The sequence below is a fragment of the Akebia trifoliata genome, chromosome 14 (genome assembly GCF_017979445.1).
Source record: "Akebia trifoliata isolate Shusen 1 chromosome 14, ASM1797944v1, whole genome shotgun sequence".
NCBI classification, from domain to species: Eukaryota; Viridiplantae; Streptophyta; class Magnoliopsida; order Ranunculales; family Lardizabalaceae; genus Akebia; species Akebia trifoliata.
The window spans coordinates 11,548,151-11,574,401 of record NC_141388.1 but is presented as its reverse complement, the minus strand read 5'-3'; the positions used below and the strand labels follow the sequence as shown (position 1 = coordinate 11,574,401).

General features: G+C 31.9%; 1 protein-coding gene and 1 non-coding gene across 2 annotated transcripts; one reads left to right on the top strand and one right to left on the bottom strand.

The window, feature by feature from the left end:
* Nucleotides 1-1,200: 1,200 nt before the first annotated feature.
* Nucleotides 1,201-1,305, bottom strand: LOC147386260 (U6 spliceosomal RNA). The gene has a single exon (XR_015172379.1). It is a non-coding gene; the product is annotated as a U6 spliceosomal RNA (small nuclear RNA).
* Nucleotides 1,306-12,053: 10,748 nt separating this feature from the next.
* LOC147386259 (protein yippee-like) lies at nucleotides 12,054-16,019 on the top strand. Its single transcript, XM_086423083.1, has 5 exons — nucleotides 12,054-12,381; nucleotides 14,737-14,780; nucleotides 15,317-15,425; nucleotides 15,522-15,577; nucleotides 15,795-16,019. The coding sequence occupies exons 1-5, from the start codon at nucleotides 12,286-12,288 to the stop codon at nucleotides 15,877-15,879; spliced, it is 390 nt and encodes a 129-aa protein (XP_086279209.1). The 5' UTR covers nucleotides 12,054-12,285; the 3' UTR covers nucleotides 15,880-16,019.
* Nucleotides 16,020-26,251: the final 10,232 nt, after the last annotated feature.

Below are 26,251 nucleotides of genomic sequence, written 5' to 3'. Positions count from 1 at the left end.
ACCAATCAGATAAACAAATTGCTTTTGATAAAGCTCAAATTTGATGGACTTTGTAATCACCCTTTATCCTCAACTGCCACGTGGCGCACTTTTGAGCCCATTGTCTCTCTCTCAACTTTAAATACACCTGTTGGTGGGCCCATACATCTAAAGTAAACATGATTGGTGTATCATAAGTAGCCACTAACTTATAAGTGGTATTCTTGGAACGTATTCTAGTTATATTGAATTTTAGTATTTTTGGATACTTGGAGTTAATGTTCATTGATTATCAATCACATTAATTTTTAGGTCCTCCTTGAAGTGGACTTAAGGGTTCAAAAATATGTGCCATATGATCAATTAAAACTATTGTAGGTATCGAAATTTTAAACTGATCCCTACATCTTTTACAAATCATAAGAAAATCCCTAGAAGTTATAAATATACCACAAATCCAAATTAGGCCCATTAACTAAGAACATACCTCCTAAAACCTGGGTTTGAACTTTCGAAGATAAAGCCCATGGTCAAGAAAGTTCAAGTGGTCTACATTAAAAGACTCTACATCCAAACGGATTAGTGAAATCTAATAATTTTCATAGAGTTCTTAAAATTTGAATTTGATCAAATTAACATTTAAATTAACTAATCAAAACTCATTAAATCAAGGTATAGTTGGAAGAGTTAATTTAAGTCTATAAATACTAAAGTCTCCCTCATTTGGTGATGACCGAGATCTCCCTTTTAGAATACAGAAGTTTTCCCATTAAAGAAGAAGAAGCTCTCAAGTCATCCCTTAGAGACGAAATAAGGTTCTTCAAACTCCGATTAAAGAAAAGATCAAGCTTTTTTGGAAGCCAATAACTCTTTCTCAATCGATTAAGTATGAAGTCTAAAGAGAAGTAAATCTACAAAAATCTCTATAGAAGATCTACACATCAAAAGCAATTATCTACACATCAAAAATCACATTCACAGTCGATCAAATGTGAAACCTGGAGAGAAGAAATCTACACTGATATATTTTGTTTTTCATTGTTAATAAAAGGATTGTACTGAGATTTGTATATTCATTTTCATCAAATTAATAAAAATTATTTGCAATCTTATTTTACGAATCTTGAGATAGATTTGTGAATTTTTTTTGTCCACAACTATTTTCTTTTCTAGAAAGTCCCACCTTGTTAAGTTGGTTAAAGTCTATGAGTTTTTATTTTAATCAATTTAAATCATTTCTTGATTTGTGTGTGCCATCCTTGCGCTAGGGTCAAGCTGATCTTCTCTATATCATTCTACTATTTCATTGAATGTCTTCACAGAGACTAAAGTTTGTGAGTGATGATATTATACCAAGGGTTCAAAATCCATCTAACCTACTAATTACTAATCATCAATAATAAAAATAAAAATATTATTTCCTTCTCTGAATTTTGGTCGTCATCTGAACATTTTTTTTATTGATATGTGTTATTTGTTGGATTAATGTGGAATTTATCCTAATGTTTGAATGGAATTGGAAGTAAAAGTAAAAGTAAAAGCAAAAAATAAAAGTTATAGTAAAAAAGTAAAAGTAAGAGTTAAATGGTTTATTTGTAAGTTATGGTGTAAAATGTTAGTCCAACATCGAATAAAAACAATTAGAAAGTATAACTCTTATATAGAAATTCTCACATATTGTAGTAAGTGTGAGAAGAAATATGAATCTGAAAAATCTTAGTGCGTGTATACGCATACGATGCGCACCTAGAGATGGGTGCAAATCTTCGGATTTAAACCTTACATGGGTACACATGAAAAGTCCAATTTTGCTAAAACTTTGTTGTACAAGTATACTAGAAGTATTGCTTGTACATGTGTGGAGCATTGTATTAAGAGACAGTCCAAAGGCTGTTAGTACATCATAGGGGTAAAATCTGTCTTAAGGCTATTGTGTCTAATACAAGCTCTACTCATTTTAATATTTAGATAATATTTTTATGGTATTTATAATTTATTTTGTTACCTTATTTCACATTATCTTTCTGTATATTTTCTCTAATCTTATATCACAAAAATAACACTATTGTATTTGGATTTATTTTTATTTTTATCAGATAATATGATAATCTTAACCTAAAGATTTGGAATATGTTCCAAGTTTCTGGAAATGGATGAATTTTCAATAGCTTCTTGCTTGGGTGGACATTTGAGATACCCACTCTTTTTCCAATTTGATGCCATACGCTTTGACTTTAATTTTCATTGAGAGACACAAAATGAACTAATTGCGCCATCTTTCTCTTCTAATAATTAACCATGATTTTTCTCCTTGTAACCTATCATCTTGGATAAAATATTATACAAAAATCAAGAAATTTTTAGATAAGAGAGTGAAGACGATCTCAAATATATTAAAAAAAAAAAAAAAACCTAGAGATTGAAGAGTTTGAAAACCAAATATTTTTAGAAGAAAATACAAGATTTCGACTGTATGTTGAAGAAGAGGACAATAAAACCATTTTTTTTAATCTTGGAAGACTGAGGTCAAGGGGTATGTTATCTGTTTGAAAACATATAGGATATCTCAAATATTCACCAAAACCTGGAGGGGTAAGTTTCAATCACCCTTTTATTTATTTGTTTATTTTATTTTTACCAAACTTTTCAACTGATTTTTCATTGTAAACCTGAATTATACTCAAACTTTATCCAACTTTTGAAACAAATTTTTTAAATGGACCAACAGCTACAAAGGATGACAGGAGGAAAGAAGCTGTAATATAAATATAAAAAAAAAAGTGAGGTAAATTTGATATATTTAAAGGACTGAGTTGACTTGGGTGGGTCATCCTAATCAACTGGCTTTTACATTTTTATATAAAATTACCATTTTTAACTATTTTAAATGTTTTTATTTGACTGAAAATGAGATTTTGTGACTGAGCATTTACAAATCGACCTAGTGGTGATAAAAACTATAATTACTGAAATACAAATCACATATTACAAAATTATTTTAAGAGTCCGACAAGTCTTACTAAGTTAGTAAAGATTTCACCCCTACCTAAGGTCCTTGGGCTCAACTTGTGGCATCTAAAACCATGATATGATGCTTAGAGTTGTAGAAGACAAAATCCTATCAACTTTGAAAAAAAATTATTCTTCACCTTTGAATTTTACTTTTAATTTTGGGAGTTAGATGAAAATTTGATAGTCGTCATTTTCAAAACCTTGGTTCAAGTCCAAAAAAAATTTTGAAATTTTTTTATTTGAGTTTTTCCATGATATCTCGAGAGTTATGGTGTTGAATTGCAAATGTGGTAAAACATTTTAGTAAAACAACCTTTAGTAAAGTTTTATTTTTATTTTTATGGCTAAAGTGGACTTGAACCCATGACTTCAAAGTTGTTTTACAATGTGTCAAACCAACTAAGCTATGAGTCTAAGCCCACCTTTAATAAGGCTTAAAATCCTAGTAAGTTAGTAAAGGAAGTGTTGGTGTTATTTTAAACCAGTTTAAATAATTATAACTAAGTTAATAATTTTATAGATAATATGATAATTTTTCCAAGGACAAGAGTTTTATAATCATTTGAAATATATATATATATATATATATATATATATATATGGGAAATGTTCAGCACCCTAAGTTTTTACCACACACTTTAACAAACGTTTTTTGTCCTACATGGGTTAGAAGTTTTGGAATGGACCTGATTTTTGGTGAGGATGATCTCTATGATTAGAAGATCATCCTCCCCAAAAATCAGCCCATTCCGAAATGTTTAGCCCCATGTTTACACGTTGAAAAATTGTGAACCGTCCATTTTTTGTAAACCATTTTTGATGGGGTTAGAAGTTTTGGAATGAGCTGATTTTTGGTGAGGATGATCTCCTCACCATAGAGATTATCCTCACCAAAAATCAGCCCATTCCAAAACTTCTAGCCCATGTAAGACAAAACACGTTTGTTAAAGTGTGTGGTTAAAACTTAGGGTGCTGAACGGGACCCTATATATATATATATATATATATATGGGTAGCGTTCAAGGGCAAACTTTTTGGCAAAACATTTTTCAAAACATGGGTTAGAGGTTTTGGAATGGGCTGATTTTTGGTGAGGATGATCTCTACGGTGAGTAGATCATCCTCACCAAAAATCAGCCCATTCCAAAACTTCTAACCCATGTTTACCAGTTGAAAAATCATGGACCGTCCATTTTTTATAAACTGTTTTTGATGGGGTTAGAAGTTTTGGAATGGGCTGATTTTTGGTGATGATGATCTCCTCATCATAGAGATCATCCTCACCAAAAATCAGCCCATTCCAAAACTTCTAACTCATGTTTTGAAAAATGTTTTGCCAAAAAGTTGGCCATTAAACTGTTTTTGATGGGGTTAGAAGTTTTGGAATTGGCTGATTTTTGGTGAGGATGATCTCCTCACCGTAGAGATCATCCTCACCAAAAATCAGCCCATTCCAAAACCACTAACCTATGTTTTGAAAAATGTTTTGCCAAAAAGTTTGCTAAAAAGTTTGCCCTTGAACGCTACCCTATATATATATATATATATGGGTAGCGTTCAAGGGCAAACTTTTTAGCAAACTTTTTGGCAAAACATTTTTCAAAACATAGGTTAGTGGTTTTGGAATGGGCTGATTTTTGGTGAGGATGATCTCTACGGGAGGAGATCATCATCACCAAAAATCAGCCAATTCCAAAAAATGGACGGTCCACAATTTTTCAGCTTGTAAACATGGGTTAGAAGTTTTGGAATGGGCTGATTTTTGGTGAGGATGATCTCCTCACCGTAGAGATCATCCTCATCAAAAATCAGCCCATTCCAAAACCTCTAACTCATGTTTTGAAAAATGTTTTGCCAAAAAGTTTGCCAAAAAATTGGCCATTGAACGCCCCCCATATATATATATATATATGGGTGGCGTTCGCGGGCTAACGTTTTAGCAAACTTTTTTTAACCGCTGGATTTAACGTAATCGAACGGACGTTATTTAATTTCACGCGTTATAATAAGAAGTTACATATTTATAGCGCCATCCCTTAAAAATTGAGTATTTCATGCTTCCTCCCTCTCCTCTTTAAACCAGAGAGAACAGAACTCTCTATTCTCTCTCTCTCTCTCTTCGAACTCTCTCCTCTCTTCGCCCTCTCTCTCTCACTCTCGCCCTCTCTCTCACTCATCATTCTCTCTCTCACTCTCACTCACTCTCACTCACTCTCTCTCTCTCATCATTCCGAGGAGGTTTCATGACCAGCGAAAAGCAAGCTTAGTATCAAATCGAGAATTTGTTCCGTCGATAGATTTGAATTCTTCAATACCCATCCTAGAAGATCATCTTCGTCCATTTTCCCATTCTCATCGTTCGCCTTCCATATTCTCATTTTCATATTTCGCTCAATAACTTTAAGGATGCTCGACCGAGACTACCATATATTAATCATGATTAATAATTAGAGTGGTACACTAATTCTGGAAAAAAAAAAATAGAGAGTGGATTTATTCTTTAATAACTTGAAATTATGATTAAATTAATCACAAAACAAAAAATTTTAAACTAATGACAATTATTAAAACTGGGATTTCTTTAAAAAAAATTAAAATTTTTGTGTATGAAGAGAAGATTGAATTATACCTTTAAGGCCTTTCTATAAGCTGTTCCAGGAAAGTTCAAAGGCGCGCGGGTTACAACTCCTTTCATGAATGTAATGTACTCTCTTTTCAAAAGCTTGGTTTCGGGCTCTCCAGGTTCCATACTCATGATATGTTTCGCCATTAAATTGAAGGTAAACTACAAATATTTCTTGACAAATAAGCTATTTTTGAACTTTTAACATATGAAAATAATAAACAAAAAATATCTTGACAAGAAAAAAATAAAAAAAAAAAAGTTACCTTCTTTGCTTCATCTTGAGCTGAAAATGTAGTATTCTCCTTCCAAGGTCTTATAACCAACAAGGTATGACTCTCTACCTCTTGTAAAAGATGTGTTCGAAGCCTTGCATTGCTCATGAAATTGAGAGAGATCATCCTCATGTCTCTATGCATGTCTCCAACCAAAACAAGCATCGACCATTTACCTAGAATCCCACCTATACTTCTTGGATAACTGCATTCAAACAAGTGAGGAATAGGGCGAGCGAGAGAGAGAGAATGATGAGAGTGAGAGAGAGAGAGAGGGCGAGAGTGAGAGAGAGGGTGAGAGAGGGCGAAGAGAGGAGAGAGTTCGAAGAGAGAGAGAGAACAGAGAGTTTTGTTCTCTCTGGTTTAAAGAGGAGAGGGAGGAAGCATGAAATACTCAATTTTTAAGGGATGGCACTATAAATATGTAACTTCTTATTATAACGCGTGAAATTAAATAACGTCCGTTCGATTACGTTAAATCCAGCGGTTAAAAAAAGTTTGCCAAAAAGTTTGCTAAAATGTTAGCCCGCGAACGCCACCCTATATAATATATATATATATATATATATATTTTTTTTTTTTTTTCTCATTTGACTCTTGAGAATCCGAAGCAATGGGTATCTGTGTTTTTTGGCGGTTTTGATTTTAATTCCAATTTTTAATGTTATTTTTTTAAAATCAAAATTGTTCACAACACCTTAGAGGTCTGTGGTGTTGGATTGCTGAGGTGATAATTCATTTAAGCAAAACGATCCTTAATAAGACTTTTACTAAATTAGTTAGGAAAATATTTCTCTTTCTTATTCAACAAAAGCATTCGAGGGGTGTAATCTTTAATAAAAAGTTTTCTCTACACAGTGGAATCGATTTACTCGTACTTCAATCTTTAGGGAGTCAGGGTGATTACATCTTTTTTATTTCTTCAATTGTTCTTCGCTCGACTTCGTTACATATGTCTTGTCACCAAATATCAATAATATTGAAAGATCATGACCGTCCATAGCAATTGCATCATATCTTGAAATAGTATCAAATATGGGGTTGCTTAACCCTCTCTTAATCTTTAAAAAAAAAAAAAATTAAAAATTAAAAATTAAAAATTAAAAAAAAAAAAAATCGAAAAATAGACTCAATGGACCGACAGAGGAGTCACCTACACCTACTGCAACCTCTATGGTTTGTCCATTTCGTGCAAAACAAGAAAACTGAAGTTGGAGTGGGAAACGTGTGGGACAGATTTAAGAATCTACAGAAATTGTTATAGAAAGAAAACGCTTGCGGGATTAGTACGGATTCTACATTTTTTTCTTATAATAATTTTGTTTTTTTTTAAGAATATCCACGTGTTTCATATTGATGGCATGTATCTTGACCTTGATCTTCATTGAGAGACCAACTTCAAATGACTTAATGCCCCCATTTTCTTATTTTGGTCACCAGAAATTTGTTATCTTCAACTTGTTGGGTAAAAAAAATTTAACCTCAACAATAAAATAGATATCTTCAACTTGTTGGGTAAAAAAAATTTAACCTCAACAATAAAATAGATTTTTAGGTGAAAAAATGGAGGGTTTTCTGAAAAAAGATTGAGGACAGGTTTGAAGATGAGGACAAAAATACTCCCCCCCCAAAGGTTAGAGAGCAATTTCAATCGGACTTCAAATCTCTATATTTTGATAAGGAGCTCTCTGCTTACGTCTTTCAATATAGAGCCCATAGAGATTTTTTGGAGCCTCTATCTTTATTAGTATTCACCTTTTTTAAATATCTATTCTATCTTTTTTTTAATCCATAAGTGCTATTTTTAATTTTAATTTAAGAATATACTAATTTGAAGATAAAATTGAAACTTTAGGTTGGAGTTACAATGAAGAATTTTAAGATAACAAATTTTGAAGAGAAAATCAAAACTTTCAACTAAGAGGGCAACTAGATCATTTCCATTAGAGCCGTGCTATTAACACTCACTTAAGTGGATTTTAAAAAATAAGAGTCATGTTACTCACGCCCACCATATACACTCTCGATGCCAATGTACTTATTTCGCCCACCTAATTTTTCATAATACTCTTTATGCCTACTTACAAATATTCTTAAAAGTCACCAAACAAATTTTGGTATGTTCAAAATCAAATTTGTTTTAATTGATTCAATAGGTACCTATCGAACATTACAAAACTAATTCAATGTATACTGACATACCAAACACAAAAGATTTACACGAGATAGTTATGTCTAATAGGTACCAACTGAATGAATTCGATAAGTACCTACTGAACAAGACTTTCTCCTTAAATCCCTACTTTGATATATTAGTGCCGAATCTTTGTGTCTAGGATTGGTAGGTACCTACCGAACGTTACAATAATGATTCGGTACTAGCATATCGAACCAGACATTTCACATTCAAATTTTCTCATATGAATGACTTCGACTCAAGTGATTTTTAAGGTGTTAAGATCATTTAAAAAAAAGTAAGATTAAAGAATGAGAAGACCATCATTGAAACTTGAAACCCTCATTCAACTTTTCTAGATGTAAAGAAGAAGAAGAAGAAGAAAAGAGAGAGAGAGAGAGAGGTAGATGGTAGAGAAGAAAGAGAGAATGGATAGAGAAGATGCTGAAATGGTTAGAGTTTCATTCGGTAAAATAGATTAAGAAGATGGTGGGAGTATACAATAAGGGTATAAGTGTAATTTTTTAAGAGTCGTGCTATTGGTGCCCATAAAAAACGCTCTCGACACCCGTTTAAGTGGAATCTTTAAAAAAGAGGGAAATTACACTTATACCTTTATTGTATTACTCTATACACTCACCCTCTTCTCCATCTATTCTACCGAATGAAATCCTAACCATCTCACCGTCTTCTCTATCCATTATCTCCTTCTTCTCCACCATACCCCTCTCTCTCTCTCTCTCCCATTCTTCTTTTTCTTTGTATCTAGAAAAAAAAATGAGGCATTTTTCTCTTTATTTAATTGTATGTTTTTTTTTATCTTAATACTTCAAAAATCAATCAAGTTGAAGTCATTCATATTAGAAATTTTGTGTGTGAAATCTCCAGTTTGGTATGTCATGCATGTGAAATATCTAGTTCGGTATGCTAGTATTGAATCATTATTGTAAAGTTTGATAGGTACTTACCGATCATATACACAAAAATTCGGCATTAACATACTGAACTAGAGATTTACATGAGAAAGTTATATTCGATAGGTACTTATCAAATTCGTCTGGTAGATACCTACTTAATAGAACTTTCTCATGTAAATATTTGTGTTTGGTATGCCAATACATACCGAATTATTTTGTAATGTTCGGTAGGTTCCTACCAAAGTTCATTTGATGACTTTTAAGAATTTTAGTAAGTGGGTGCAAAGAGTATTATGAAAAATTAGGTCAGTGAAACAAGTAAATGGGCTCCAAGAGCATATGAGTCTCAAATATTTGAGAAAATGTGGAAGGTATGTATAAGGGTTGGGTTTGTTGACTCAAGAACTAACATACAATCATCACCAGATAAAGCACAATATCCAATAATTGAAACTTTTGTATATCTTGATAATACTTATCTCAAGAATAATTTTCAATCATTGAATTTTGTGTGATCGTGTAAATTTCTGAGTTAAATTTCAAGTCAATGGAAGCTGACCAATGTCTAAATCACCTTTTTTTTTTCTCCTTCTAATATCCAATCCAAACTCACTAAGGTGTACTAAAATTAGTAATATTGGTAATTTTAAAATTTGGAACTTATTTCTAGTTCTAAATATTATAGTAGATATAATTGTTAATTATTAATCTAAATTTATTCTAACAAAAAGTAAACACATTTAAAATAATTCCAATACCAGTCAAATGAACCATAGCAAATAAATAACTAAATACATTGCTTTTGATAAGCTCAAATTTGATGGACTCAGTAGTCAGTGGTCACCCTTTCCCTTCAACTGCCATCTGGCACTCTTTTGGGCACATTGTCTCTCTCAACTTTAAATAAACCAGTTGGTGGACCAATATTCAAAAGTAAACTTGATTGGTGAATCATAGATAGCCACTAACTTTTTAAGTATTGTTTTTTGAATGAAATCTAGTCATTGAATCTTGTTATTTTTGGATACTAAGAGTTATTAGTCATTAAATACCAATCAGATTAAATTTTGATTTGTTGGTCCACAAATATGTTCTATATCACCAATCAAAGTTATTTCTTTCTCTAGATTATCTCGGCTTGCTAAGTTAGTTAAAGTTAGTGAGACAAAATATTTTATATAAATTGAGGATATATATATATATATATATATGGAAATGTTCAACACCCTACACTTTACCCTACGCTTTACTAAACGTGTTTTGTCCTACATGACCAAATGTAAGATTATTCTCACCAAAAATCAGTCTATTCCAAAACTTCTAACCCATGTAGGACAAAACACATTTGATAAAGCATAGAGTAAAGCGTAGGGTGGTGAACGGGACCAAAAAAATATAAATATGGGTTCCTTTCAGCATCAAACATTTTGGCCAACCATTTTTCTCCTACATGGGTTAGACGTTTTGGAATGGACTGATTTTTGGTGAGGATGATCTCTACGGTGAGGAGATCATCCTCACCAAAAATCAACCCATTTCAAAATTTCTAGTCCCATGTTTACAAGTTGAAAAATTGTGGACCGTCCATTTTTTGTAAATCATTTTTGATGGGGTTAGAAGTTTTGGAATGAGCTGATTTTTGGTGATGATGATCTCCTCACTGTAGAGATCATCCTCATCAAAAATCAACCAATTCCAAAACTTCTAACCCATGTTTGGGCAAAATGTTTTCCAAAATGTTTGGTGCTGAACATTTCTCTCTCTCTCTCTCTCTCTAAATATATATATATATATATATATATATATATATATATATATATATATATATATATATATATATATATGTACACACACATATTTTTGGGATAAGGGAGCGTTAGATGATTTGAAAAAAAAAAAACCCTAAAGATTGAAGGGTTTGAAAATAATTACTTGTTCAGAGAAAACATAAGATTTTGACTATAGATTGAAGAAGTGGGGAATAACATCATTTTCTATTAATCCTTCTTAGAACACACAGAGGCATCTCAAATATTCACTAAAACTTGGAGGGTTAAGTCTCAATCACCTTTTTTATTTGGAGAGTTGTGATTTGTGGATTCCATTTGACAACCAAACTCATAAACTCACATATGTGGATGATACAGTATCAAAAGACAAGAGTATTGTGTGGCATACTAATCCATGTTAGACTAATCTTTAATAAAAAAAAATTAAGAGAAAAAAAAACATAAATGAATTCCATTTGTTTGTGGTTGTCGACAGAACTAGAGAAAAATGAAGAGCATCTTTGAATCCGAAAGAACCTTTGGTTTGTGAGGGTGCGAGGGTTCATAAATCTCGAAAAACCATCTTCTCCACTCCGAATCTTATTTTATGTATATATTTATGTATATGTGCAATTGTACATCTCGAGGAAATTCTATGATTCTTTCCACAACCACTTGAGGGGAGTTTGTTAGAGGGAGAGTTAGAAAATCAGAACTTTATCTTTTCAACCAAACTTTTCAACGGGTTTTTCATTGTAAACCTGAATTCTAGTCAAATTGTATCCAACTTTTGACAATTTTTTTAAAAACCGACATCTACAAAGGATGAGAGTAGGAAAGAAGCTGTAATTAAAAAGAAAGTGAGGTAAATTCAAAAAATTTATAGTACAGAGGTGAGTCATCCTAATCAGCTGAGTTTTATACTTTTTATATAATATATAATATAACTAATTTTAAATATTTTTATCTATCTGAAAATGAGATTTAGTGAGTTGTGACTGAGCATCTACTAATCGACCCATTGGTGAGAAAAACAATAATAATTATCTAAATACAAATTATATATTACTAAATTATTTTAAATCAGTTTAAATTTTTGAACTCATTCAATAAATGAGTCAACTCGGCACTTTTGGGTGGAGTCCAAGACAGAATACCGAGTTTTAAAATATTAATTAAATCGCCTGGCATTATAAAATTCGGACTGGCAATATTGTTTCATTTTATATAACAGTCTGGAAATTGTTGCCGTGTGTGTGTTTCTTGTTCGTGTGTAAGAATAATTGCAGGTGAGAGAGAGAGAGAGAGAGAGAGATCTCTTTTGATCTTTCAGTCTTTTTTTTCTTTCTTTCGTAACTGCTTTTGATTCTCTGGGTTTTGTTTTTCTTACTTTTACAGAGATTGGGTTTTTAATTCCGGAGTGAAAGAAGGAAGAGAAGTGCGGATTCTGTATTAAAAGATCGATTAGTAGATTGTTTCAGAGAGAAAGAAAGAGAGAAGTATTGGGTTGTGAGTTGAGAGAGAGAGAGGAGCAATGGGTAGGCTTTTTTTGATCAATCTGGAAGGCATGATCTACAGCTGCAAACACTGTCAAACCCATCTTGCTCTCTGCGAAGACATCGTTTCTAAGGTTTAATCTCCTCATCTGTACAACCCCGTTAATTTAATTCTCTATTTGGAGCTTTGATATGGTTTATTTAGTTTTATATTGGAATTATTTGATTTCTTGTAGAATGGATGTATCATCAGGTTCACCAAATTGATGACTTTTTTTGTTCTTTTGTATTTTTTTTTTTTGTTGTTGTTGTTGTTGTTGTCAAATATGAGGAATTAAAGAACCCCCATTTGGGTTTAAGCCAATTTATAGCCATTTTCTTGAATTTATACTTGATTTGGTTGACTTAGATTTTATGTAATCTTTAGTTCTTTGGTATTTATTTGTTAGTTTATTATCTTTTGACAAAGATAAGGAATTTTTAGAACCCCCATTTGGGTTTTATGTAATTTATAGCTATTTTCTTGAATTTATACTTGATTGTGTTGATTTGGTCTCTTCGGGTCATCAAATGATGTTTCTCTCATAGCAATGTTTTCATTTTTGGGTTTTTATATATATATACATATATATATATTTTTTTAATATGTTTCCCTAGTATATTTATTTATTTTAATTTTTTATTAGCTTCTTGATCAATGATTCGATTGTCCATGTTTTCTTTGGGAGTGATCATAGATTCTTGACTTACTAGTCATGAAAAGCTCGAATTCTATATTGCTAAGCACATTTATATGATAGTTATAGGAACTCCTTGTTAGAGAAGAGAAATTGGACATGGGTTCTATAATTTTATTATAAAGGTGTTTACAGATACTCAAATATTGTTCGCTTTCTTCCCCATTGACAGTTTGATGTTTTTTTGTTGATGCTTTGTGCAATGTATTTCAAAATTGAGAATCAAACACTGTTGATGACAATACGAAGGCCTAAAGAAAATGCAAGAAAGCAACCACTCACAAAGTAAAGGAAATTTTAGGTGGTGGGAATGGGCTACATTAATGGGCGACGATGATCAAGAGGTCCTGCAATGAGAGTCACATTGAGTATTGGAGTATCAGGCTTCCTTGTACCTTCATCACATATGACACACCTCTCTAAAACTCGCTATTCTTTATTCCTCATAAACCATTTTTCTACAACCTTGCAAACCCCCCCACCCCCCCCCCCCCCCCCCCCCCCCCCCCAAAAAAAAAAAAAACCCAAAGCAATACTTAAACAAGAATCCAAAAATCTATAATAGGTAATAAAAAGAGAATTTAGGACACATGCACAACAATATCTTAATCTGACTTTGTTGTTGAAACGATGGTTCCAACATTTTCTGTTCGTTTATTAGAAATCCATGTGTGTTATGCTGATCTCCACAACTGAATTTTTGCTGCAAACAGTTGAGGAATTCCTTTTAAGGGTAGAAGATTTAAAGGAAAGTGGAAAACACATTCATGCATCGGTCATTTATTGTAAACTTGTTTAGATTCCCATCGGTTAAGTGCTTTATATTCATGCCTCTCTGGAGAATGATCGCACCATTTTCTGCTAATTCTGATGGTCAGTTGAATATTGGGATTTTTGAGCTGTTTCTATTTGTGGATTTGCTCACTCTTTTTAGATTCTATGGTTATTATTAGAAATGAACCATCCTATATTTGGAAATTCTTTAGTTTGAAGTACAGCTCTAGTTCTTCACATTGATTCTATGAAACATCCTCACAGCATTTCACACCAGCACAAGTTTTCCTATTTCTAATTCACATTTTCACTACTAGATGTAAATTCTGTAGTTTCAAGTGTATAGAGGTGAATTGTTCCTAAAATTTATCCGGTATGGGGGAATAAAAGTGGAGAATGCTTGAAAGGGAAAGAGCTGCTTGGGCTCTTGTCTAAAATTGCTTCAGATAATGAGCAATCATGGTCTCATGAAGACATGCTTAGAGGGAAGCCTCAGGAAACATGTAAAGTTCTTGATTACTTGGCAAGTTACCTTGCATTGTACAACAAAGTGCTTGATCCAATTGGTCATGGTTTTGGTTGGTTTTAATGTTCACTGCTTGACCAAGGTAAAGCTTGCTTAGATGGACCATGTTTTGTTTTAGTTAATATTTCTTTACTTATTAGTGGACACTTCAACTGGTCATATTGTGCTCTGTGTAAGGTACCAAGCTTGAATAATTCTCTTACCTATGTGAGGTAAGTTGGTATTAAATTTGCTTATCAAAAAAAAAGTTGGTATTAAATTCAACGTTATGTATTTTTTTTGCTGGAACTATCCCACCATGGTCGTGGAGTCCAAGGCTTTTCTTTTATTTTGCATTCAAAGTCTAACCTTTGGTTTTATGTGTTTTTCAGTGTCTAAATTATACTAGTGTTAGGATGGTTTGATAGGCAAACTTTCTGACTCAATGGTTTGCCTATGTTCTTTTTATTCAGTCTTTCCATTGCAAGCATGGGAGGGCTTATCTATTCTCTAAGGTGTAAGTTTTCTTGATGTTCTTCTTTCTTATATATTTTAAATGCCATGTAAATTGATCGTTTTATGCATAATAGCCTCTTATCAAGGTGTCAGGATTGTAAGTTCTGCATATAAGACGTGGATTTTGGCTGTATCATTCTGTGAGCGAACCTTCAACTCCATATCAAAAATATTTTCATAGATAACTCTACAACTTAATTCTAGCGTTTTATACTTCAAAAACGAATTTTGTTTGAAAGACATGTTCAAGGTTTGGTGAGACACCACCAATGGATGGTCTAAGACTTTAGGATGCTAGTAATTCGTTTTGTTTTAGTGGAAACAATTTAGAGTTCATGTAAGAAGTTCGAATCTAAAAATATGGGAAGGAAATAAAAGTCGACAAATTTAAAGACTCACACATGCATCATATGAGCATAGTGACTCCCATGCACTCTTATTCAAACCTATACATAGTTTTTCGTCTTCGAAGCATAATCTGCTGTTTGCCCATTTGGAAGGACCAAATGATTTTTCTTCACTCCCAACGTTTGACAGTGTGAATGTCTCTCTCGGAGAGAAAGAAGACCGGAATATGATGACTGGAATGCATACTGTTGCCGACGTATTCTGCGTAGGGTGTGGGTCCATTGTGGGGTGGAAATATGTAAGATCGGGAGACAGAAGCTTTTCAAATTCTGATACGTAAATTATGATATTGTAGCAGCAGTTAGTTACTCGGATGGTTTTGGTTTTCTTTCAGGAAGCTGCCCATGAGAAGTTGCAGAAGTACAAAGAAGGGAAATTTGTCCTCGAGAGGTGGGTATGGGTTAGATAACAAGTTTTGAGATTCCTGTTGGTGGGTAAGATTGAGAACTTCTATTGGCACACCAACTTTTGTTTATGCCACACCAAGATGTGTACTGATTTACATATGAATTGGGGTGGCATTAATAAAAGTTGGGTGGCAATAGAATCTCTCGTAGGATTTTAGAAGTTGGGAAGTATTTGAGATTGACATTCTATCATTGAGCAGGTTTAAGGTGTTGGGTCCTGATGGGAGCAACTACTGGATCGGTCGTCATGCTCAGGTGGTTGGAAGTGATGCCGATGATGCTTGATATTAGCATCATCTGTTCTAAGTGTACATATTCTACCATCCAATGTGTTCTTATTTGACTCTTTCAGTTGCTACTCTACAACATAGACAACAACTTCATTCCTCATTTTCAATTCAGTTGATGTTCGAATTCTGTTTGAACCATTGTGTGTATGGTTTGTTAAGATGGCGACGACACTATAGACAGAGTAGATGTGTTGAGAGGTTATGGAGACTCTAAATCATAACCACTTGGGTCGTGCTCCAAATTCCTGAAGTTGGGTTTGGACTCAAAAAAGACGTCTTCAATTGGTCTTAGTCTTTAAGAAATGTTTGCTAATGCCACACCAATTCCTAGGTAAATCACCAAAGAATTGCACACATTCGGGGGGTGGCGTTGGCAAAAGTTGGTGTGTACGACAATATAAAATTATAAAATGTATATTTCTTATACAAAACACGATATTAAACAAAATTATCAAATTTCATATTGATGAATATATCATATAAAAATCAACTTTTCAATAAGCCAATTGGAGCTAATTCTATGTATTTATATCTGTTTTAAGTCTTTCCACTCATCTATCTCAATCTCTGTTATGCTCAAATTTCTTTATATGAAACTTTGACTATCCAACATTCAGTTTTATAAAATGTTCACATACAATAATTTTAGCTTTGAACCATAATGACAACATCTTTCTCAGTCTCTCCATCCTTACGTATAATAGGCGTGACGTAATGAAATTGATTACTTTGAAAGGCACTTCTATGGTGCAAATTATCAAATCATTTTACAAATGTTTTCTAACCCTATTTTACCCCACTCGCTCAGTTCAAAATTGAAGACTACATTTAGGTTTGTATGAGGGCATTTAGGTCATTTAACCTAGTATTAGAAAGGAAAATTTAAGTGAAAGGAGGCCTGTCATCAATTTGTTTTATTCTTTATTTTTATATAGCAAGATATTCCTACGCTTCTTTGGGATAGGATTAGTCTCTAGGATAGCACGTCTTGAACTTGCGTGAAGGTTAGGGAGCCCACAAAAATTTCCAATGTGCATCGGAGTAAGTTATCATTAGTATTTTTGTGGCCTTACTAGTTAATTGTATTTTGAGAATTTTTTTTTTTTAAAGAGAAAATTATTTAAAAAAAATAAAAAATAAAAAATAAAATTAATTCATAAAAAAAAATTAGATTTTAAAAAAATTATAAGTATGAACTTTTTTCGATCCTGTAAGGGCCGAAAATTTCTCTCCTATTTTTTCTCTCTTTCTTCATTTTCTCTCTCCTATTTCACATCTTTTCCCTCATTCGATTTCATCATTTTCTCTCTCTCTCTCTCTCTCTCTCTCTCTCTCTCTCTCTTCATTTTCTCTCTCCTATTTCACATCTTTTCCCTCATTCGATTTCATCATTTTCTCTCTCTCTCTCTCTCTCTCTCTCTTCATTTTCTCTCTTCTACTTTCATCTATTTTCTCATATATTGAGATTTTGATCTTGATCTTAATCAACGTGATCATGATCACGATCGTGATCTTAATCAACATGATCATGATTGTGATGAAGATCTGATCGTGATCTGTATCGTAGGCCAATCATGATTACAACCATGATCACAATCATGATCACAACCATGATCACAATCATGATCGTGTTGTTATAATCAATCAGCAAATAAATCAAAGAGAGAAATATGAGAGAGATTTTGATCTTAATTAACATGATCATGATTGTCCTACAATGCAAATCACGATCACGATTATGATTACGATCACAATCTAAATTATGATCATGATCACGTTGATTAAGATCAATATCTCACGATCACAATCTTGAACATGATCAATATCAAGATCTCACGATCATGACCTTGATCTTGATTATGATCAAGATCAATATATGAGAGAAAAAAAGGTAAAAGTAAGATAGAGAAAACGAAGAAAGAGAGAGAGAAGAATAAAACCGAGGGAGGGAAAAAAGGTGAGAGTAAGAGAGAGAAAATGAAGGAAGAGAAATTTTCGACCCCTTAAGGGTCGAAAATTTCTCTCTCCTCCTGTACATTTTCGGCCCTTAAAGGGCTGAAAAAGATTCTTACTTACAATTTTTTTAAATTTTTTTTTGTTTTTTTATAATAATTTTTCCTTTTTTCAATCCATGAACTAAGTAAGGCTTGGTCATATTTGGTATATAACCGAAATTTATAATAAAAATAACATGTCACGAGGCAACATTGTAGGTGATTTTAAACCATAGTAGATCTATATAGAAAATCCAAAAATACCAAATCCTTGTAAACCTCAAATTTTGACTAAGGTTAGGAAATGAATTTGGAAATAACTCATTTTTTATGGTTCTCACATGCACAATGATCCCTTCTAAGGATTCGAGTTTTTCCATCGAGGCTGAGTAGTATTATTGGCAAGTGAATATGTGTTGGCACATATTGGAGAATCGTGCAAAATACTATCTCATTTTTTTCCCACTAGATATGTGATTGGTTACATAATTTTGACCTCATTAAATGAAGTTATTGATATTTTAAAAAAAAAAAAAAATTGTGTATTCACATTGATCCTTTAACCTAAGAATTATGTGAAATTCTATAAGTTTTAACTACGATTCTTTGATTTGTCAAAACCTTGAGTCTCTATTGACCAATAAACTAGACATTTTTGGGATCTAGTTGATCTCATGATGATATCAATATGGGATTCCACAGGATGGCCATATCCATGACTTCCCACATCTTAAATCATTTTAATATTTAGATGAATAAATAAAGATGTTGGGTAGCGAGATTTTAATCAAATGATTTTTTGGATGACTTTTAAAATATTATATATGTTATATTATATTTTGAAAATAATTTTCAAATATTTTGGTGTTGTCGATTATATATTAAATGGTTATAAGATGGTGGGAAAACTCTTGATGATCTAGACGATCTGAATGATCTAATAAGATACTTGAGTGATGGGGAATGATCACAATGTGATTACATGTGGGTTGAATTAATTTTTTAGTACACTGTGTATCGGTTATAGAACATAGTACAAATAGCACGATGGTGTTTACGTGATAGCATTGGGTATAAGTACATACCCTTAACCCTTGGAGATTCCACCCCAGAGCCTATATTTATTAATGTATGTGGAAATTTTCTCATAAAGAAGAATAAGAGATGGAGTTATTTAATATAGTCTTGATAATTTGTTAAGGTTAAAAATTATGAAATAAATAAATCTATCTATATATATTATAATAATAGAATATATGAAAAGTCTCGTACATATCTCTCATTAAAAGTAACACTTGGGGTCTCTCGTAACAGTTCAGATTATTCCATAAAATAAAATAAAAATTAAAAGTCAAATGCATACATTTGTATGAGACAATTTTCTAAAATTAAATGCAAAATCCCATTGTTAATGGATAAAAATTTATAAGAGAAACTTATTCATTAAATAAAATAAATTTAAAATTATTCAAGTAACTTGTGCATGTATTCACACATGAAGTTTATTATTAAATATAATTGATTGTAATTTTTATTATAAATACAAAAACTTCATGCATGCATCTATAAAAATCCTTTATCAAATGAATTGGATTCGAATTATAGCACGTAAGCATAAAGTGGGCTCTCCCTTTAATGAAATCACATTTTTCATGTGCATGTATGTAAAAGGTTTTGTTTATTAAATAATATTAGCTTCTAAAGTATTTATGAAAAGAGAATTTAATTCTCAATTTCGAACTAGTATAAATAGGGGACTTATTTATTCAAAAAACAACAACTCAAGCAATTATAATTCATTCTCTATAATCTCTTAGTTTTCTTTAAATGTTTTAATTGTTGAGTACATTAATAAGTACTCGGTGCAATAAAATTTAGGATATTTGGGGTGAAGATCTAGGAGTTCGGAATTGCGAAAGCTATTGTGGTTTATGTACTTCTCTAATCTTGAAAGCGATTGGTTTTTGTACCTCTCTTTATCATATTCAAATTTGATTATCGACAAAGATAATCATAGGGTATGATTTATTAATTTATATTTTATACTAACCTATATTGTGTAGATTGAGAATCTTTGACTCGATCCACGATGCATGTAGTATCACCTACAAAAGTGGTATCAGAGCTATGTCGATGTAGTTCTCAATCTCATTAAACTAAAATAATATATATAAATAAATAAAAATCTAGAGCTTGTCAAGATCAAAGTAATATATATATATATGGATGGCGTTATTACGACCCCTATTACGACTCACATTGCGACACATCGTTTGTCTTATATGGGCAAAAATGTTAGGAATGGGATGATTTTTTGTGAGAATGATCTCTGTTATGAGGGGATCATCCTGACAAAAAATCAGCCCATTCCAAAACTTCTAACCGCATCAAAATTGATTTACAAAAATTGGACGGTCTAAAATTTTTCAACTTGTAAACATGGGGCTAGAAGTTTCATAATGAGCTGATTTTTGGCAAGGATGATCTCCTCACCATAGAGATCATCCTCACAAAAAATCAGCCCATTCCAAATAATTTTTGCCCATATAAGGCAAAACGGTGTGTCGCAATGTGAGTCGTAATAGGGGTATACGGAACCCGACCCTATATATATATATATATTTTTTTTTTTTTGCAGTTTCCTATTATTAATTATCATAAAACATACATGCAATAAATGGAGTAGGCAGTGAAAATCCTATTCGAAACCAACCCCATGCATGAATAATGATAGTTACATGATTGGACATGGTCATTTCAAAACATTGTTATAGGCAACACCTAAAGGAGATAATTCTAGTGATGTAATAAATTGAAATAATTGGTTGGCTCTTGTGATATTGTCATGGCAGCCCAAAAACACTAGGCATGATGGTATTATGGAATTGCAGAGATTAAACCACTTGAAAAAGTTGGGTATTGCCAATTACTTTCCACCTAAATTAGCATCTAGAAAATTGACTCAAAAGGGATTTTATTATTGATGACTAAAAAGGTTCTAATGCCTTACAGGATTTAAATTTAATATTTTATAAATTTAAATCCTGTAAGGTAGGCACATTATGCAATTTATAAAATCTCATGCTTAGTGAATAATCATATATTTAAATACAATCATGTTAATGGATGGATGTGGTCTCGTACGTAGTATTATCATGACATCTTTTAATCCCCTAGTAGAGATTCTTAGTGAAGACAAACTACATGGAATAAACTTAGAAAGTTGGAAAAGAAAATTGGGCATTGTTTTTGTTGTTGATAAGATCGATTATGTGCTTAATGATTGGAACATGGACGATACTCTCGTTAAAGCTTACATGTTAGGATCTATGAAAAATGATCTCCAAAGACATTACCTTCCTTTTAAGTATGCCAAAGAAATTATGCAAAACTTAGAAGGCATGTTTAAATATTCTTCTGCTACATCTAAACAACTTCTTCAGAGGGAGTTTTCAAATATGAAAATGGTAGAAGGTACGCAAGTTAAAGATCATATGATAAAGATGATGAGCATATCAACTGAACTAACTTGAGAGCAAATATTGATGAAAAGGAGAAATTGATACAGTTTTGACTTGTGTTCTAGAATCATTTTCTAGCTTTGTAATCACGTATAATCTAACAAAGACTAGATCCATATTGGTTGAATTTATTCACTCAGTTACAAGCTGTTGAGACCTCAATGAAAATGATGAAAACATCTCAAATCCATCTATCTGAAAAGTCCAAGTTTAAGTTCAATCCATAATAAAAGAAGAAGAAATATTTCAATAAGTCAAAATTTTCCAAAAAGGAAAATGTTCACTCCAAGTCTTATGGTGGGAGTAATCGTAAACCTGTCAAGGGCTTCTTTTGCAAGAAGCCATGACACATAAAGAAAAAATGTTTTAGCTATAAAAAATATTTGAAGCAGAATTCCTCAAGTATTTCCAAATCTTTTTTCATTGAGTCAAACCTTATTTCTAAAATTACTAACTCATGGTGTGTTGACACGGGTGTTTCTATTCACATGTCTAATTCCTTTCAGGTATTCCAGAAAATGCGTCATCTAAATGAAGGAGACATATTCCTTTGCATGGGTACGGAAGATAAGACTAGCATGATGGCGATAAGATCTTACTGTTTAGAGTTGGAGGGTGGGGCATCTATTCTTCTTAAAGAATGTCTTTATGTTCTTTCTATTAGGAAAAACTTAGTAGGCGTTTGGATAGGACTCATTGGCTACTTCTGACTCTTGCGGGGTGTTAAAAGTCGTTTGGATGTGTTTGGATGAACAACTCATTCGAAGAGTTACTCCGCGCAAGAGTAAGAAATTACTCTTTGTGAAGAAGTCGAGAAAACCTATTTCTCAAAACTTATCTTGCGGGGAGTCAAAATCTAACGGTTTATTTTACCAAAATACCCTTAACTTTATTAATTTTCTATGAAAATATTCCTAATTCATTTGCCCTTAAATCAAATGGAAGAAACCTTTATTAATATTTAATTTTTTTTTTTTTTAATTTTGAGTATAATGGATTTAAACACATTATATTAATATTTAATATTTAAAATATTATATTATATTATATTAATATTTATAGTTAAAATGTCAAAAACAGTATAATTTGAAGGCATATTATGACACTAAAAGACAGTCTGTCAATTTTTTTTTAATATTATGTCAAAAACAGTTTGTCAAATTTTTTTTTAAATTTTAAGTATAATGGATTTAAACATATTATATTAATATTTAATATTTAAAATATTATATTATATTATATTAATATTTATAGTTAAAATGTCAAAAACAGTATAGTTTGAAGGCATATTATGACACTAAAAGACAAAAAACAATAACTGGTATAATATAAGGGTATTCTGGTCTTTTTTCTAGAAGTCATGGGAAGTCAGTATGATTTCCAAACAGACTTCCAGCACAAAAGTATTTCTACCAGTACTTCACAGAGTTGATTGCCAAATGCCCTTTCTGCACAGAATTACTTTTCCAACTCCTCCACAGAGTACTTCAGCTCCTGTTCTTTGGAACAGTAGTTCTGCTCCTGGTATCCAAACATGCCCCCTTAATTTCCATTTCAAAACTTTCTAAATTAGGATATAGTTTTCTTTTCAACTCTAGATTGGTTATTAAACTTGGAAAATGTTTGATTACCTATGGTTCTATGATAATGCTTCAATGCTTCTAAATCTATCTTAAAATTTTCGAAAGTACTAGTAACAATGACATAATTACTATTATTAGTATCACTAATGTAAGGAAATACGATATCAAAGTAGATGTCTATTTGTCAAAGCATGAACTATTTCTATAAAAGCGTAATATTGAATGAAATAGTACCTTTTATGTTGTTCAAGAATTTCCCAGATGAACCTGCACATCTCCTTCACTTCCTCTGTGGTCAACATTGAACTTGGCTTTAAACTGTGGAGGAAATTCCTTATAAAATTTTCACATGTTACATGTTCCTTGTCAATCATTTTGAGAACCCCTTCTTTTTTTGCTCCTTTCTTATCTTTTTTCTTCTTTACTTTCTTCTCTTTTTTCTACTCTACTTTCTTCATCTCTTCCTTCTTATTTTCTTCTCTATTTATTTCTTTTTCTTTCTTTATCTCAATTTTTTTTTCTTTGCATCTTCAACATCCCCTCTTGTAAAATTTGATTTATTTCTCCCCTCATCCTCCCCCACCATTCTCTCTATTCCCTCCCATCACCCTCATCCTTTTCCATATGGTCTTCTTCTTCCTTTTTCTTCCTCTCCTCGTCTCCTTCATTTTTGTTCTTTTTTTCTCTTTCCTTTTCTTCTCGTTATCTAGACTTTCTTTTCTTTTTCTACTCAAGCTTTTTATTCTTCCTCTCCAGTTACAAATCACTAACCTTTTGATTTTTGGTCTCCACAACTACTAGCTCTTTCATTGTCCTCTTCTTACCAGCATATTCACTTTCATAGGAAGGCTTTTTCGATTCTTATCTAGCAGCATGTATCATAGACCTCCTCAGTTGCCCACGTTCTTCCTTTTCATTATTAATCCCAACAACATTTTCATCATGTTGTTGAGGCCCTTCTACAACCTAATCCTCATCCATATTCTCCCCTTCATCATAATTCCCTCCCTCATCCTCATCTTCATCTTCCTCATCCTAAGTGATAAGAATTATAAGATTCAGTAACAAAAATAAAGAAACATAATATAATATGATGTCAAAATATTCTATCGAAGGGCCAACACACAGTACCAAAGCTCCATACTATATTGACAAAAGTCAAAAGTTAGACAAAGTAACGCTTCGGTAATGCTATATTTGAGCGTAATATATCATATAACAGCACACTGTGAAGTAAAATATATTACCATGATAAAAATATACTAAAAAAAATGCAAATACATCATACAATAGTGCAATTATATAGTAAAGCAAAATATACTTGTTGAACCAATGATTGAGACCTAAAAGATTATGCTTGGCATTTTTTCATTTCAGATAATTCTCTTTTTAAATTTTTTATTTTCCTCTCTCAACAAATTTATTTCATTAAAGATTTTATTAATCTTCTTCTCATACTCATTTATTCTCTTAACCAAAATACTATAAGAATTCATCTTCTTTCTCGTACTGTCTTCACCCTTTTCCTTCTCCTCCTCCTCCTCCTCAACATCTTTCGAAACCTAATATCATATCACACAAGAACAAATCAGTACTATAATACAAACGATAAATAATTATTAAAAACGTTTAACGCTATTATAGGATATACATTTAGCAAACCTGTTATAACCCCTTTCCCACTTTTCATTTTTGAAATTTGAAGACTTACTACTGCTTGCAAGTATGAAATTTAAAAAATTAATCAATTTAATATAACTTAACTTAAAATCGATTTAATTTTTATTATAATTAATAAATCACATGCCTTAGCACTTTCGAAAATTTTCACATAATCTATAGAACCCCTCTGAAACTTATGTGGTTGTCATTTTAATGTACATGAGAAATTAATGTTTATAAGCTTCAGAGCTAACTCCGAAACACGCTCGAATGTCCAAATCTCCACAAAATATATAATAAAATAAAATAATAAAAATCACACAAAATGATGAGTATTTTGTTGTTGTACAAAATTAATAAAAATGAGTTAAAAAACTTATGATGTTATAAACATCTTTATTTATTTTCCTTCAATCGAAGCCAGCAAATAATAAAAAAACAATTATTTCCCATGGATAGTTGTTAAATTTAACCATGTCATCAACAAGGTGAACATACTCTCAACCAATCAAATTACTTGTATTTAATCACAAAAAGTCAGTCAAAACATACAACATAGACAACTTAACAAACACTTCATCGAAGATATGACCCTCAAAAACATCTTCAATTTTCATCCCCTCAGCCACTTCTTGTCCTGAGGAATGCATTTGAATATAGTACTTCGTAAAGAAGAAGACCTGGTATCAGGACTAAAAGAATTAGAAGAAAAGACTTCAGGGTCTCCAAACTTAAACCTTAATATCATGGCCATATCCATTTTAGTGATTGGAATCTCATGATTTCCAATCTTAAACTTGTCCAAAGCAACGTGAACTCTTAATAAACCCTCCACTACGTCTCCCTCAAAAATAAGATTTTCAGGCGTTCTAAAAAAATGAAAAAAAATGATTTCATCGAGCAAAGTCTTTTTTTTCTTCGCTCAAACAATGGTAAAATGTTACAATTTTCTTCCCTCCGCACTTGCTACATGCTTTTGGGTGTTTTCATTTCCCTGCAACAAGAAAAAATGAAACTCGATTATAACGAAGCGCAATATCATTTTACCAAAGCGCAAAACTATCTTACCAAAGTTCCAAAACATTATAAAACGTTTTACGAAATAATGTTAAAGAAACTATTTAAAAAATAAAAAGTGTAATAACTTTATATAAAAGCATTGTAACTTTACATTTTATGAAATAATGATAAAGAAACTACAGAAAAAATGCCAGGTGTAAAACACATTACAAAAGCATAATAACTTTATCTAAGAGCTCTCTAAGAACCCTAGTGAATTCTTAAAAACACTTTTCTAAGAACCCTAAGTAAACCTCAAGCAGCCATTTGTAAATGTTTTATGGAATGAAAATGTATTCATTAAACTCTTACGAATTGCTTTCATCTTTTTAGTTGGTTGCCCTTCTTCATCTTTCCTTTGTCCATTGATAGTCTTGTTAATTCAAACCTTCAAAAACTTGATTTGAATTCGATTCAAATCCTAAATGATTTCAGGCGAAAATGAAAAGACGAAAAAAATAGAGATTAATTCTAATTTTTAGAATTGACGTGATAGAGTAATGAGTAATACGCTTTAGTAGAACTAGGTAACTTCTATAACTCCCAAA

Coding starts and splice junctions, on each gene's coding strand:
- LOC147386259 (XM_086423083.1), top strand. CDS start 12,286: ATGGGTAGGCTTTTTTTGATCAATCTGGAAGGCATGATCTACAGCTGC. Junction 12,382..14,736: donor GCGAAGACATCGTTTCTAAG/GTTTAATCTCCT, acceptor CTTTTTATTCAG/TCTTTCCATTGCAAGCATGG. Junction 15,578..15,794: donor GGGAAATTTGTCCTCGAGAG/GTGGGTATGGGT, acceptor ATCATTGAGCAG/GTTTAAGGTGTTGGGTCCTG.